This window comes from Salvia miltiorrhiza, chromosome 2 (genome assembly GCF_028751815.1).
Source record: "Salvia miltiorrhiza cultivar Shanhuang (shh) chromosome 2, IMPLAD_Smil_shh, whole genome shotgun sequence".
NCBI classification, from domain to species: Eukaryota; Viridiplantae; Streptophyta; class Magnoliopsida; order Lamiales; family Lamiaceae; genus Salvia; species Salvia miltiorrhiza.
The window spans coordinates 50,758,205-50,773,628 of NC_080388.1; the positions used below are offsets into that span (position 1 = coordinate 50,758,205).

The 15,424-nt window shown below is 34.5% G+C and overlaps 1 protein-coding gene across 1 annotated transcript; it reads right to left on the reverse strand.

The window, feature by feature from the left end:
* Positions 1-1,366: 1,366 nt before the first annotated feature.
* On the reverse strand, positions 1,367-2,418 carry LOC131012019 (uncharacterized). Its single transcript, XM_057939925.1, has one exon. It carries the CDS (start codon positions 2,273-2,275, stop codon positions 1,586-1,588), a length of 690 nt encoding a protein of 229 aa, XP_057795908.1. The 5' UTR covers positions 2,276-2,418; the 3' UTR covers positions 1,367-1,585.
* Between the last annotated feature and the right edge of the window lie 13,006 nt (positions 2,419-15,424).

The window sequence follows — 15,424 nt, forward strand, 5'->3', positions numbered from 1 at the left end:
AAATGGACAAATTAAATTGATTAGCGCGAATTATTGCATAGAAAAAGATTACTCTATTGAACTTAATTTAAATAAATACTGATCCTTGATAATAACATAAAATACAAAATCACTTTTATATAAAAGACATTTCATAAAAGAAGAAATGCAACAACATAAATAAAACAGATTTAGCATAGATATAAATTTAACTAAATATATATATACTTCCTCTGCCCCACCGAAAGTGGTGCGTATTCCTTTTTAGGCTGTCCCACCGAAAGTGGTGCATTTCATTTTTTAGTAATAATTTTACACTACAAACAATGTGGCCTCACACACATTTACACTACAATCTTATTCTCCTTAAATCCCGTGCCCAAAAGAAGTGCACCACTTTGACCGGGACAGAGGGAGTAATATTTAACAATTATATAAAAATATTAGTTAATAATAATAGAAAATTTTAAAAAAATATTTTATTGTATAGTGAAAAATATAAAGTTGACTTTTGAAAAGCAATATGAAATTACTCTACATTTTAGTCTATGCTGCTAAAAATATAGAGTGAACAATTACAGATGTTCTTACATATTTAAAGATGCTGCTAAAAATTGTACACTATATATAATTCATATGTTAAAATACTTTATCTATGTTCAAGTTTTATAAAATTTCTAAATTAAGTCAGTTATCAACGAGAATTAAACATCAAAATTAGTTAGTACATAAGAATAGGATGCATTTGCAAAAATCTCATTCATTAATGCATGCAACATCAATCACACTAGTTCCAAGTCATCCGACCTAACCATATATAATTATATCTATATTTTTAATTTTTCTAAATACATTACTTAATTAATCACAACTTGTTAGTTTTATTTAGTCAGTTTGTACTACAATTTAATCCCACTACCCTCATAATTCAATATCATGTGTGGGGTTCCGATAGACAAATTTTCCCATACTCACAAATTACAAAACCTCTTTTTGGTTACCAAGAAAAGTCAAAACCTAGAAGCTTGGGTAAAAGAGAATAGGGCTACGATAACCTTGACTTCCACAAAACAAACATTAATTTCCAACAATTATTATGTACAAAACTTACCTAATTGCTATACAATAGCCCTTATAAAAAGAGTTGCATAATTGCTATCTTATATATTAAATACTAATTAATGTAAGTAATAATGGACATGTGTGGTCCAGTTTTCACATGGGGTTTTGTAACTTGCATTTCCAAATTATCACTCACATGCATTCCAGAAAGGATGCCATAATTCCCAATAAAATTGCAACTTTGCATAACGTTTACAAACGAGACAAATTTTGCAGCACTTGTACAAAATTAAATAAAATATTAAAAATTAGTAACATGCTCTTGTTTCTAGTAACAATGTTCAAAACGATCAATAAATTACTATTTGTTTTTACTACATCATATGACTTCGGACAGATGGGACGTGTCCAAAATCAAGCATACAAGAAAATATTTCGATCATTTAATTAAAGAGAGATTAATTTTGTAGCAAGACGAAAGTGATAAGAATTTAACTTAACTTAATCTATTGATCGCATTGGATGAGGAGAGTAACCTACTTAATTACCTGGATCGACGATCGAGAAGGTAATGGGAGGTTTGTCTTGGAAGATTGACGATTGATTCGGAAACCGCACATGTTCTCTTGCAAGAAGTGTACATGTTTATCAATCCAAAACGATCACTCAAAGATCTTGTGATTTTGGAGCTGCCCTTCTCAATGTTGCCGGAATTCAAGCAATGATCGTCGTCGCCGCCGTCTTTGGAGCATTCAACAAGGGCTGCAAAGAATGGATCGTCCCTTTGGAACCTATTGCTTTTCTTGGGAGAAATTTCCTCTTGCTTCTTGGCGGCGGAGGCAGTGGTGGCCCCGGCCGGCGGGAGAGGGAGGAGGTGGCCGGAGGAGTCCTTCTTTGAGCAATGTTGTTTAGGGATTCCGGGAATTTGCTCCCAAGAAAATGGGACACCTTTGAATTTGATGAGAGGAGTGCTAATTGGGCTAAATGGAGGGAATTCATCGTTGAATGAGAATGAAGATGATCGAAAGGATGAGTCGAAGGAGCTCGAAGGCGATGACGAGGAGAACGAGGGCGTCCGCCGCCTTGTCCGCCGGAATACAGGGGCGGAATGTGGTGGCTCCGCCTCCTTTGGGAGGAGTGGGGTGGTGTGGCCGTTTGGAGAGGTAGGCACCATTTTTGGGGAGGGAGAAAATGTGTCGTGGCTAGCTAAGATATTATGAATTATTATCATCATATACTAATAAAATTTAGAGTTTTGAAATAGTGCGACTTTGGCGAATGGATGATAATGATATGTACAAGAATAGTGAAATGACAAAAAAGGCATCAACTCATTGTGATGAGAGAGGAGCGGAGAAAATGGGAATTAAATTAAATAATAAGAGAAGTGGGTGTGATGTGGATATTTCAATATTGGCCATATTATGAATGGTTATTATATAAATTTATAAGTTATGCTGAGTGGTTGGGATGCATTACATGGACATGAGTAGTGCTAACTACTAAATTGGTGGTCAATTTTTTTCCACTAATAAGAATATTTGGGTCAAAAATTAACGTTTTTAATTGATCCAATAATAAAGCCACATTAATTATTTCTACTCTTTTTTTTTTCTAAAAAATTGTACTAGTCCACTAAAAAAGTACTAATTTGAAATCACCAAGAAAGAAATAACTTGTATAATTGACGATAAATCTATGTTTCAAGAAAAAAGAACTGGTTATATTTTTCTCTGTACATTTTTCTACAGTCTAGCTAATTTTATGTGTCAGCATGCATGCTCTTATATTTTAATTGTGAAAGATCGTTTTTAGGGTTTGAAATTCGCAAAACAATAAAAAATCAGGTTTAAGCCTAACCAATAATATATTTGTAATTTCGTTAATATCTTATTATTATTATTTTTTGACTTGGGAGAGTTAGGGAGGAGAAGTACTTGAGACCTCACTGTTCACACACAGGAGGTCGCACAGCTTGGTGTCCCCTTGGGGACTTCGTTAATATCTTATTAACATGTTTGGATCTATACCTTAATCCATTTTACAAATTCCGACTGATAAGATTAATTATCTTACACAAAAACTCTCCCGTTCAAAAAAATTGGTAACATTATAATATCATTACATCTACTATTAAAATGAGTTGTATAGTATAGAAGATGCATATTGAAAGAATATAATACAAATATAAAGTTGGAAGTATTGCTTGATCTGTACTGCTTAGCAGTGACTTCTAAGTTCAGTGGCTAATTATGATTAGTCCAAGTAGTACGTCTCTGCAAGGTATATACGTATTTTATTAATTGATGTTTAATAATCAAGGTCCACCTTGAATATTTATTGGGTTGAAATTTTAGTTTGTTTGGTGGGATTGATGTTTTCAAGAAAAACAAATTAAAAAAATTATTTGACAAATTGTAGGATTAATAACTTCATATATGAAATTGACAATGAGGCTTAACACTAGTGACAAAGTTGAAGCACCACAAGATTTTCTTTTGTGAGAGGTCTTGGGTTCAAGGTGTATTATATTTTTTTCATCTTTATATTTTTCACCTTTGTGTGGTGTAGATATCATGTCTGCATACATTTACTTCTCCATTGAATGTTGAACGGATTTATATATCAGGGTTTGAACCCCATAAACCTCATACGTTCAATAAAATTATTTGGACGAACGTTTAACGTTCAACGGGAATTACTGACATGTTCAATGTTCTCTGTTCTTTGAATATTTGGTGTTCTTCATTGAACCTAACCCTATATATAATTCAAAGGAAAAAACTTCATATATGAAATTAAGGGTCGTCTAAACCTTTGTATGTATATGGAATATATCATATTAATATCGCTGGTCACAATTTTTTTTTTGTGGGCAACCAGTAGGTTATAATGAAGATGATTTGATAAATATCATTTTCTTTAGGGTTAAGGTGCAGATAGGCCCATGAAGTGTGAGCCCTTATAGCGATTTGCTCCCCCTTACTCAATGTGTGTGCAACTTACTCCCTAAACTTTAAAAAATCGCACATTTAAGCCCTGACCTAACTTCGTCAGTCAACGTTAGTTAGTAATTATTTTTTTATTTTTTTATTCTAATTGTGGGGCCCACTTGTAATGTTTAATTCTCCGGCAATATTTTCATGTTTTCCAGCTATTTCTTTTCCAGTTTCCGGTAATAATAATTGCTTATTTTATCTTCTTCCGAAATTCTCCGACAAGAAGGGACGAATCTCCAAAATATTTGGGCAATCCTCATTGCAAAATTTCTTCATCCCTAAAAAAGAAAAATCCCAAAAACCCTGAAATTTCCATCGACCGATTATTTTTCTCCTCAAAACTCTCCGGCGGAACTCCGGCAACACCAGTCGCCCGCCACCGCCTCTCAAAGCCCTCTCCAGCTCGGGTATCATTCAAGCTCATCAGTTAAGGGTTTTCTGAACCTAATCCCAAAATAAGTGTTCCTCTACAATTCTCTATCAATGTCAGAAAACGACCTCAAAAATTCCAGATCCACCACCCACGGCCGCCTTATCCGCCACTAAATCGGCCTACCCATCACCGCGAGTCACCACAACAGGCAACACCCGCCACCACTACCTCGTCTGAACGGAGAAGAACAGCCACCACCGCCTCATAACAAGCCATTACCCGCCACCCTCTCTAATCCTTCACTCATTCTCTTTCTCTCTCATGTAGATTAAAGGATCCCCGAGTTTTGCCATTGAATGGACTGCAAAATCCCTAATTCACAAATTAGGGATCAATTCTACAGAAAAAGAGGAAGGAGATGTGCTTGAGCTTGGAGTGGGCCCCACAATTAGGACGACGAGGTGCTTGAACTTGGCGAGGGGCAGGGAGAGTGCGGCGGTTGAACCCGGGCTAGGGTTTTGGACGGGGGGAGATGCGGAGGAGAAAAAGAGGAAGAAGAATGCGGTGGCGGCGGAGAGAGCGACGGCGGTAGAGATGACGAGGGAGATGAATACGAGGGTGGCGGCGACGGTTTTCCTGGGGGGTAGGGGTGGGAGGCGGTGGATAGGAGGGCGGAGAAGGAGGAGGAAGCGCGGAGATCGTCTTCGAGTTCGTTAGTTGAGATTAAAAGTGAGGTTGTTAGAGTGGATTCTGGATCGGAAGCCATTAGTGTAAAGGTAGAAGAAGAAGAAGAAGAAGAAGAAGAAGAAGAAGAAAGGAAGGTGGGCCCCACCATTAGAATTTAAAAAAAAAATTACTAACTAACGTTGACTGACGGAGTTAGGTCAGAGGGGCTTAAATGTGCGATTTTTTGAAGTTTAGAGGATGCACACTGTTGGGAACCTTGTGGAATATCCTAACCCTTGTTTTGATGATACCAAAATCCATAGGACTTAAATGTAATAGACTAGAATCGTTTTGAACTTAAGTGTTTGAGTTCGCTTCTAGTTTAGCTTGCGGTGTCGAAGACTGAAGACTGAAGACTGAAGAACGAAGACTGAAGACTGCAGATACCAACTGAAGTATCAGTTGAAGAATCAGTTGAAGACTGATTATTTAATGCGCGCAATGGACTGATACTAAAGTCAAGTATCAGTTGAACATTCCTCCTAGGACTGATCTTCCAACGTTCAGAGGAAGCCACGTACGCACAAGTACAGCCGCATTAAATGCAGAGATATCAGAATATCTTATCTCTGCAGAGGTCATTCCTATCTGGTGGTAACTTTTCAGAGACGTCACATCTCATGTCCATCAAAGAGAGCCGTTTCCACACAGACAAGGAACCTCGAAGATTGAAGCCTCAGCCCAAATTCGAATTGCTCTCCAACGGAAGAAATCTTGAGGACGATTTACGCCAACGGATCTATTCAAGAGTTCTCCTACAAATAGCGCTCGAGGATCACTTCAACCTTCACCGATTCAACAACATAAGCTGAAGCTCTGCTAAAATTGCTACTCAGCCTAAAGCTTAACCTCCCCAAAGCTTGAATCGAAGAAGAGAATTTCAAAGCCAAAATCAGCCACTGCTGATTACATACATTCTCTTAGACCCTAGGCATATATCTGTTTACCCAGAAGCCAAAGGTCAAACTTGCTTCAAAGAACTTGTTCTTTGTAAGTATAGTTGGCACTCGTTCAAACCTCCCCCCATAAGAGTGTTTGAGTGGTTCGGAGTTCAGGAAGGTACTCTGAACTCTGAGTGAAAAGTCTGAGCACGAGGTGTGCTTAGCAGGGAAATCCTACGCGAGGTTGTGTGGGTGCTGAAGAAGGGTTTTCTTCAGTTCACGGTTGTGTGCACCAGGCAAGCACACGGGTACGGTTTGCAGTGCACCAGTGAAGCACTTGCGGAGTGGATTGTTGGTCTGATCAACCAACCGTGGATGTAGGAAAGGGTTTTTTCGAACCACGTAAAAGTCTCTGTGTTGTTTACAGCTTTCAGTTTTACATTCTTACTTGTGCTATTTCAATTGATAAAACTGAACACTGACTAACAGCAAAGAGAAACCTTAATCCAACAACCTGCTCCACCGAGGCTATTACGAAACTAAGTTTAATTTCCGCTGCGCATGATATCGATCTGACTGAACTATCCTCTGATAGTCAGGAAGAGTGATATCATCTCTATCCTAGCAAACACGACTGAAGCCCTTACTTGCATCAGTTAAGTTCCAGCAACTTAACTGACAACTCATTACTGAAGAGCTTTCAGTAACAGTCGTCAACCCTGTTGGTCAAAACTGATTTCAGTAAAACAAGAGTCCTTATTTGCGTGCAAAGTTTCGTTTTGATCTCTGACTGAGATCCCTCTGATTGAGGTCAGTAGATTGTACAAAAATAGCCTATAGGTGTATTCCCCCCCCCCATACACCTATTCGAGACCCTCAGGACCTAACACACACACAGTGAATAAGGGGAGCAAATCGCTATAAGGGCTCGCACTTCAGGGGCCAATCTGCACCTTAACCCTTTTCTTTAAATAATATATATAAAACACTACTTGTGCAACTTTTAGTTAGCAACTTTATAAAACATAAGTATTATATGTTTAGAGCCTGTTAATGAGCATAGGTATTATATTATTAATGGCAATTAAAATCCAATATAAATTAATTAATTAGTAATTTTCACAAACAAAATAGTATTACTATATGTTGCAAATTAACGAATTCATATCTAACTCTATATATCTCCCTGATTCAAAATTATACGTACTAGTTCGCAAATAATTCAGCATGCAATTCAGAACACACCAATTTATTAGTGACTTTTGATATTTTTACAAAAATTTTAATTAGTGACTCCATATATATAGCTAGTAGTTATTATATATTGTACATGCATATATATGCGCCCGATATAGACTGATAAAATAAAATACGATTCAAAGGTCATGATATAGAATTATAGATTGATAAAATAAAGTAACGTTCAAATATTGTAGAAGAATGACATTATTTGCTCAAAATGTGAATAATTAAGTACAAGAATTCAAAACATGAATATTTGTCCAAAACATAAGATTGTAATTATAAAGGTACGTTTTAAATTTTAAATCGTTAATATGGAAATTTTATTTAGACAACATTGAAATAAATTAAATTGGCATAATATATTTGGTAATATAAATTTTATACACCGAATATTCTTGATTTTCACTACTTATGAGTAGCTTCTATGATTACTAATTTATTAGTTTAATAGTTGAATTGTGGTCACGACTCATGATGCATGCCAGTTAGGTTACTTTTTCAATTTTCCTTTCATATAATAGTCAATATTCTAGTGGTATTTTATTGAGTTGGGGGCCTATTCTATATACTCCCTCCGTCCCTGAAATGGCTTCCTCTTTGGGGACGGCACGGGTTTTAATAAAAAGTTGTAAAGTGTATTGATAATGGAGAAAAAGTGATATAATTATTATTGAAAGTTGTGAAAAGTGTTATAATTAGTATTGGGAGTGGTGAAAAGTGAAAAGTAAGAATAAATAAAGTATTATTAGTGGTGGGGTAGGTTTCCAAAAATGAAAAGAAAGAAAGAGGAAGTTATTTGGGGGACGTCCCAAAATGGAAAAAGAGGAAGTTATTTTAGGGACGGAGGGAGTATAATTTATCATTAGGTGAATCTTGTCTTGATACATATGTAGCACGTACATTTCATGCGTTTCTATATTTCCAAATTATATTAAATATAATAATAATATTTATGAAATTTCAAACCATGCAACCGCAAATCACAAATACTAATAAGGGGAAAAAAGATATACTAATTTTGAAAAACAAGACATAAAATATAACAATATTTTACAAAAATATAAATTCTACCCATTAATTATTTTTCCCTTATATCAATTTAAATTTAAATTATTCTATAGTTTGATATTTGATTTATTAATTTCATAAAAAATAATACCTACTGCCGCCATTCGTCGACAATCGATGCGCTTCCCAAATTCATTGTTGACCGTCACTCTTCGCAAATCCACCATGCCACCACCCATCTCCACAATTAAAAAGTCGACCACTACCACTACCACCACCATCGATCCACCAATACACAGAGCCACCACCACGATTGCCATTATACATACTCGACTTGAATGTTGGACGCTTGAACTATTGCTCAAGCATTGAGCAGCGCTCGATACTTGAGCGTCTAGCATCAAACATCGAACAAGAGTTTAATTGAACTATTGCTCAACACTTGAGCATCGAGTGTCGAACATTGACTGCATTCAAGACCTGAGAGAGATAGAGACGGACAATGCGACAGAGAGGCGGCACAACAAAAATTATCTAAAGTATATATAGCAAGAAACAAATTTCCATCGTCCTAGCTCGTATGTTTTGAGACCAAATAATTTGTTATTCACTTATTTGCCAAATTTGCAATTTTTTTAAGAAGATCATTTACTTTATACATTTTTTATTTTCTTGTTTGCATATCTTAGATTTCATACTCCCTCGTCCTCTAATTTCATGCTTCTTTGTGAATGTCACATGTTTAAATAAAATGGTTGAATAATGTTGTAAGTGGAATAAAGATTGAGCAGTTATAAATTATGATAGTTGTTAAATTGATTAAAATGAAGGATTCCATCTTTTATGAGACTATGTGAAGTAATTTTATTAAAAATAAAAAAAAGTAAGAAATTGAGAAACAAATTAAAATATCAAAAGAGATAATGAATTAATTTAGCCAACGGTGGAGTAATATATTTGTAACTTAGACTCAATTAAAGATCAAGAGATAAAGTGTAACGAACCCTAAAATTTGGTATTTATTCTAGGAGTATTGGTCTGTAAATATTTGAACTTTTACCATTTTTTAGTTTTACATTCCAACTTTAAAATTTGCCTATAAATACTTAAACTTTGAATTCTTTTTGATTTTGCACCCGACGAATTTTAAACCTCAAATTATTGCTGATAAGACAGTCGGATTGACATCCCAAACCGTACAATTACATGTTATAGATCTCACATTGACAACAAACGTATATGCTTCATTATGCACTTCAAATTTTCCTCTTAATTCGGCTGTCATGTCAGCAACGATTTGTAGGTAAAAATTCGCCGATTGTAAAATCAGAAAGAATTCAAATTTTAGGTATTTATGGACATATTATAAAGTTGAGGTGCAAAACCAGAAAACGAGAAAAGTTCGAGTATATATAGGCCAAAACCCCTTTATTATATTACGAAATTATTTTAATTCCGAATTTATTATGATCAAATCTACAAAAAGCGATATGCATGTGACTGTTAAGTGAACTCGAAATTGATAGGACCCTCTTGTTGTTGCAGATGATGTGATTGAAACGCTAATGTTTTTGCTGTTAGCAATTAGGTTGTCATTTTCTTCATTTTAGCTATGAAATCTTTTTTATTTTTGGAGAGGAGATGATATATATTGCCAAAAACATGAATTTACCACTTTACGAAAATTTTCTTTTCCTATACATGTGAATCTTCTGGTGATAATTAATTGCAGCATTTAATCATTTGTTTGCCGATATAAGAAAAATGGCTAAAGTGACATAATTGTAATTTTCTTAATTACAAGTGGTCGATACGATTATTTTATCAACTTATCTCAACCCAATCTTTTAATAAAAAATATATTTTTTTTTCACATACGCAACCTATAATTTAATTAAATTCTATATTTTTTATACTTTATTAATAACTCATTCCAACTTTAATATTTTTACTTTTTTTTATTATTTATTATCATAATTTTTAATTACTATAAAATATCAAACGTCATTCTGTTATTTGATTGAAAAAGGTGAGTGAAAGGTTGGTCTGCAAAATGCAGACACAATCGGTTATCTTATCATTTAATATTTTATAATTTTTTTGTTCTATTCTACGACCGATTGTCATTAATCGTGAATAAATATAGTCTTACATATAATAAACAAAATTCATTGTCTATTAGGGTGCGTTCTTCTTGGTTGTAAATTTAAAGGGTGAAATTTGATTTATCCCTAATTTTTTCACGATAAATTTACAAATAAAGAGAACGCACCTTAGTGAAAATCTTGTAGTGAAAAGTAATTGAATTGGTAAATGCAAAAACTTCTATTTACTTAAGAATTTTTGTGGGTTTTCGAGTATCCAATCCAGGTCTCTTTTCTCATATAACCTATTAATGAAAGTCTAACGAAAAAATCAGTCGTCTATCCAGGTATAATCTCATACTCCCTCCGTCTCGGCCAAGACGCTACATTTGCTTTTCGGCACGGGATTTAAGGAGTTGTAGATCAATGTTTTAAGTGTGTAATAATAAAGTGATAAAGTATGAGAGAGAAAGTGATAAAGTAAGGAATAGAAGGTAATAAAGTGATAAAATAAGAGAGAGAAGATAATAAGAAAATACTTAATTAGTGTTAATTAAGTATTTAAAATTCCTTAAATGTAGCATCTTCGTTGGGACGGCCAAAAAAGGAATATGTAGCATGTTGGGCGGGACGGAGGGAGTATATGATTACACCCTCAAATTAAAATAATTACAACAAACATCACAATAATTAAATGTTTACTCAACGCTCTTGTCTCCCTCGTATACATTTTTCATTAAAAACTTAAATTTGATCTCATAAAGATCAAAAAATGATATTAAACCTAAACTCTTTTGTTTTTTTAGGACGTGCTCTCTTTGGTTGATAAATTCTTTTTTTAAATATCTTTTTTATTTTCCCTCATTTTCTATAAAAGAGAATTTCATCATTTTTCATTCATTTTTTCACTCTAAAGAGAATATCCCTCCATTTTTTGTGTGATAATATTATCACTCATTGAAGTGAAAATGAGGAACAAGAAAGTATAAAATTTTCTTTTATAGAAAATGAGGGAAAAGAAATAAGATATTTAAATAAGAAAATTATAATCACAATGGACTTAAAATTAAAACATCTAACCTTAGATATTAACCAATTATCGCTAAACCAATACAAACATGACTCTTCTATGTTTTTTATAATAAATAAAATCTCTCATGTATTATAAATTGCAAATCACATAAACTGGACAAACAATATTAAAATAAGCCACATTAATTTTGAAGACTCAAATGTACAAAAGTATTTTGGGTGAGATTCGTACACCCCACCACTAATTATTCGTCCCTACGTCAAGTGGAACAAAGAAACTAGGAGCATCAAACCAACGCGAAAAACTAGCATTTCAAACAAAAATTTTAGGATGGCAATAATTCGGATTTGGATCGGATCATGATTGACCCAGTTTAAATTTATTAGATCTGAAAAAGTGAGATTCACGTTTAGATTTTAAAATTTTATAGGGCCTCGGATCCAGATTCGAATTCATATTTTTTTTTATCTTTTAAAATAAATTTTTAATTAGTTGGGTGTTACAAAGATTTAATGCTTGAATGTAATTTTTGTGTGATTTCTCAGGAAAAATAAAAAATAAATTGGAAAATTGTGAAAATAGAAAGTTAAAATACATCTCAAAAGGAATCCATGAGCGCAAAGGACGACGGAATTAGAACTCGAATGAGGGAGAACGAGGCTGACAAAGTCGACAAAGAAAGGAGGAGGGGTTTTGTGCTAAACTGATTTGGACCTTCAATTTCTTTTCAGCTGGGCTGAAAGGACAGTAAGTTGGCTGATGTTTATTAATGAACTAAGCCCAAACTGATTTTCTTAAACTGATTTATGAGCAAGCTTATTTTTTTCGAGCTAAATTATCTTAGCTGAGCTGGTTTTTCAGCAAGCCAACTTTGGCTAAGCTAATTTCAGATAAGTTGAAAACTCAAATTTAATTTATTTTTAGAATATTCTTAGTTTTAAGTATAATTATTTATTTTATATAAGCACGACATGATTCGCATTTTTGCAAATTAAAGCAAATATGATTTTAATTGGTTTTCATAAATCCAATTATCCAAGAAAAGCCGAGCAAGAATATTGTTAGTGTTTTTAACTCAAGATTTTAGTTTTCAATTTTTATTAAGTTAAATTTTGGAAACTCAACGTGGTAAATCAAGAATGTTTAGCAGTTCCACGATGATTTAAGATTAGCTTCATGAGACCTATTAAGAATATAATTTCTTGTAGGCTTTGTGGATTAGAAGGATTAACACTGCTATTCCAAGACATGTTACTCTTAAACTACGGGCTTTGCCTAATTTTCTAAATATGATTGAGTTATTAAGTTCTAAATGTTTCATGAAATGCAAACTGTTTATCCAATAAATATTTTGTGCACTTTACCATGTTTAAGGCTCGCACATAAATCGTTCGAGGTTCTCTTATGACTTAACACGTTGTTTGAGAATTATTTACACTTGCTAGCTGACCCAATGGGCTTATCTCAACCGAACACTAACCAGAGGCGTGATAAGAATGCTCGACAGGATGTGTTCGGAGCATGCTATGTAAGGCCTATTTGGGTAGCGTCCCGAGCTTAAATTAAACTTGTATGGGTTACGCTCTCAGTTCAAGTATCTGAGGAGTAAGAGATCTGTTGGTGGCTAAAAGGTCCCTGTTGGGTCCCGGAGGGTTGACTGAACAGGTGTATGTGGGGGAATACACCTGCAGGCTATTTTTCACGGATCGAAAACAAACAAACCAAATTTCAGTTGGGAAAATGGTTGTAGACTGATACTGAAGTAACTTTAGTATTTTGATTTCAGTTAAGCACAGAGCTTTAACTGATATCCACGTAAGGCTTCAGTCTAGAGTTTGTAAAACAGAGTAGAGTTACTAATCTTACTGACTATCAAATGATTAATTAGTTAGACTAATAACTCATCAGCGAAAATTTAAACTTAATCCAAATAGCCTTTAGAAAGAGTTTGTCACTTAACAAAATCCTTAGTTACACTTTTCAGTTAAGCCAGTTCAGTAGTAAAACAAGTTTAACGCAGATAAGGAATAACTGAAAGCAGATAAAGAACACAAGAATTTTTACGTGGTTCAGAAAACAAATTCCTACGTCCACGGTCAGATGATTAGTCTGACAATCACTATGGGCTAATACTTACGGGTGCACAGCAAACCTTACAACTGAAAATCAAATTTTCAGTACCAACACACTGGGTTGGATTTCTCGCTCGCTCTTAGCACACTAAGACACACAAATACCTTTGTAGCGCTTGGCTAAGATCTCTGGAGTCAGAGCCCTGGTCTGAACTCCTCTCCACTGAAACACTCTTTTCGCTCGGTTGAAAAGGGGTTCGAAATCTTCCAACTAAGATTACTGAGAACAGACTCTCAAGTAATCGATTCTAGGCTTAAGATAAAACAGGGGTTGCCTAGATTTCTAAGAGAGTTTAGGTAATCAGTAAAACTGATTTTACAGCGTTTAGGTACTCTCTTCTTCGATTCAAAGTTTTATCAAAGTTAAGGCTGGCTTGTTATTTTGACAGAGCTTCAGCGTATGTTTTTGAATCGGAAAAGATTGAAGGCAATCCTCGAGCTCTATTTATAGGTGAAGTCCCGAATATATCCGTTGAAGAGATGGTCTTCAGGATTTCAGCCGTTGTGAGACATTATGTGCTTTGGGCTGAGGCTTCAATCTTCTTAGCTCCTGATTGGTTGAAGGTCTGAATCATTTATGTCCTTGGAGCAGGGTGCTTCTGAACTTTAGCATGGAAAAGGAAAGTTGGTGTACTGGAAAGGATGATCCTCATATCTGGTGCATTTAATGTTGTTTTCGGAGCATTTAATGATAGCGCCAGCGCTTCAGTCTGATGAAGAATGTTGACTGATCAACTCAAGTCGAAGCTCCGTCGTTTACACGTTTTTGCACGTGAGTCTTTGAGTTTAACTGAAGAATCAGTTAGAACTTTTGTCCTTCGTTTGAGCAGTTGTTGTCTTCAGTTAAATTGTCTTCCATTTAACTAAACGTCTCTAGTTCAGGATATCCTTTGTATCACCAGTATCTTCCTTCAGTTGTTCTATCTTTAGTTAGGCTTTGATCTTCTAAGTCTTCAGTCTTCAGTTTCTTCGGTCTTCGATAAGGAGAAACTTCAGTTACCTGTAACCTTCAGTCTAGCTAAAAGATTGAACTCTAACCATTAAGTTCAAATTTAGAGGCTAGTCTAGGAAAAGAAAACTAAGGGTTTTGGGATCATCAAAACTGGGATATGATATTTCTTCTATTTCCCAACAGTCCCGGATCACAATGAGTAACAGAATAGAGTGTGACAACAATGCACTACTAAAATAAAATGCTTTAACATGCTTAGAAGTTCTTTTACTTTAAAACCTTATAAGTTATATGTCATGAATGATTGGATAAACTGCTCTCACGAATTATGAAATTTTATAAAAAATGTAGCCCACTAAGTACTTTAGTACTTAGGCCAAATATTTTTAAATGTTTTCAGGTTGACAAGTTGGTGCTGACGGGGCAAAGCTGAGGCTAGGGTTCAACTTTGTATTTTGACTTCCGCTGTAGCACTAGCTCTTATTTTGTATTTCGCTTATACAACCTAAGACTTCTATGTTGTATTTCTGAATGACATCTTTTGTAAAGATTAGATTCTTAGCTTTTAAGAGTTGTGTTAATGAATGTTGGTTATCAAAAGCATGAAACAAAACTTGTGATCTTAAGGTTGAGCTACGCTATTGATTAATTAGTATCATTTGATATCTATCTTTTATCATTCAAAGGGGCGTTGCCACCATCTTGTTATCATATTATTCGGATTCTACAAGATTGTTTCCTTATTTATTTCTATGAATTGGTTGCACCTTGATTATAGTTATTCCTTTAAAAATTGAGGTGTGACATATAATTATCCTTGCATTAAACTATTAACATCTTCTATATGAAGGGCATTAAATAATTTCAATGTCGAAAAATAGAGGAAAGGAAAAAAGATGTTTGTGTGGTTAGTAATTCAGGCGTGTAACTGTATATGTAACTTGATTCAA

Excerpts from the sequence above, each read along its gene's own strand:
- LOC131012019 (XM_057939925.1), bottom strand. The coding sequence starts at position 2,275 with ATGATGATAATAATTCATAATATCTTAGCTAGCCACGACACATTTTCT.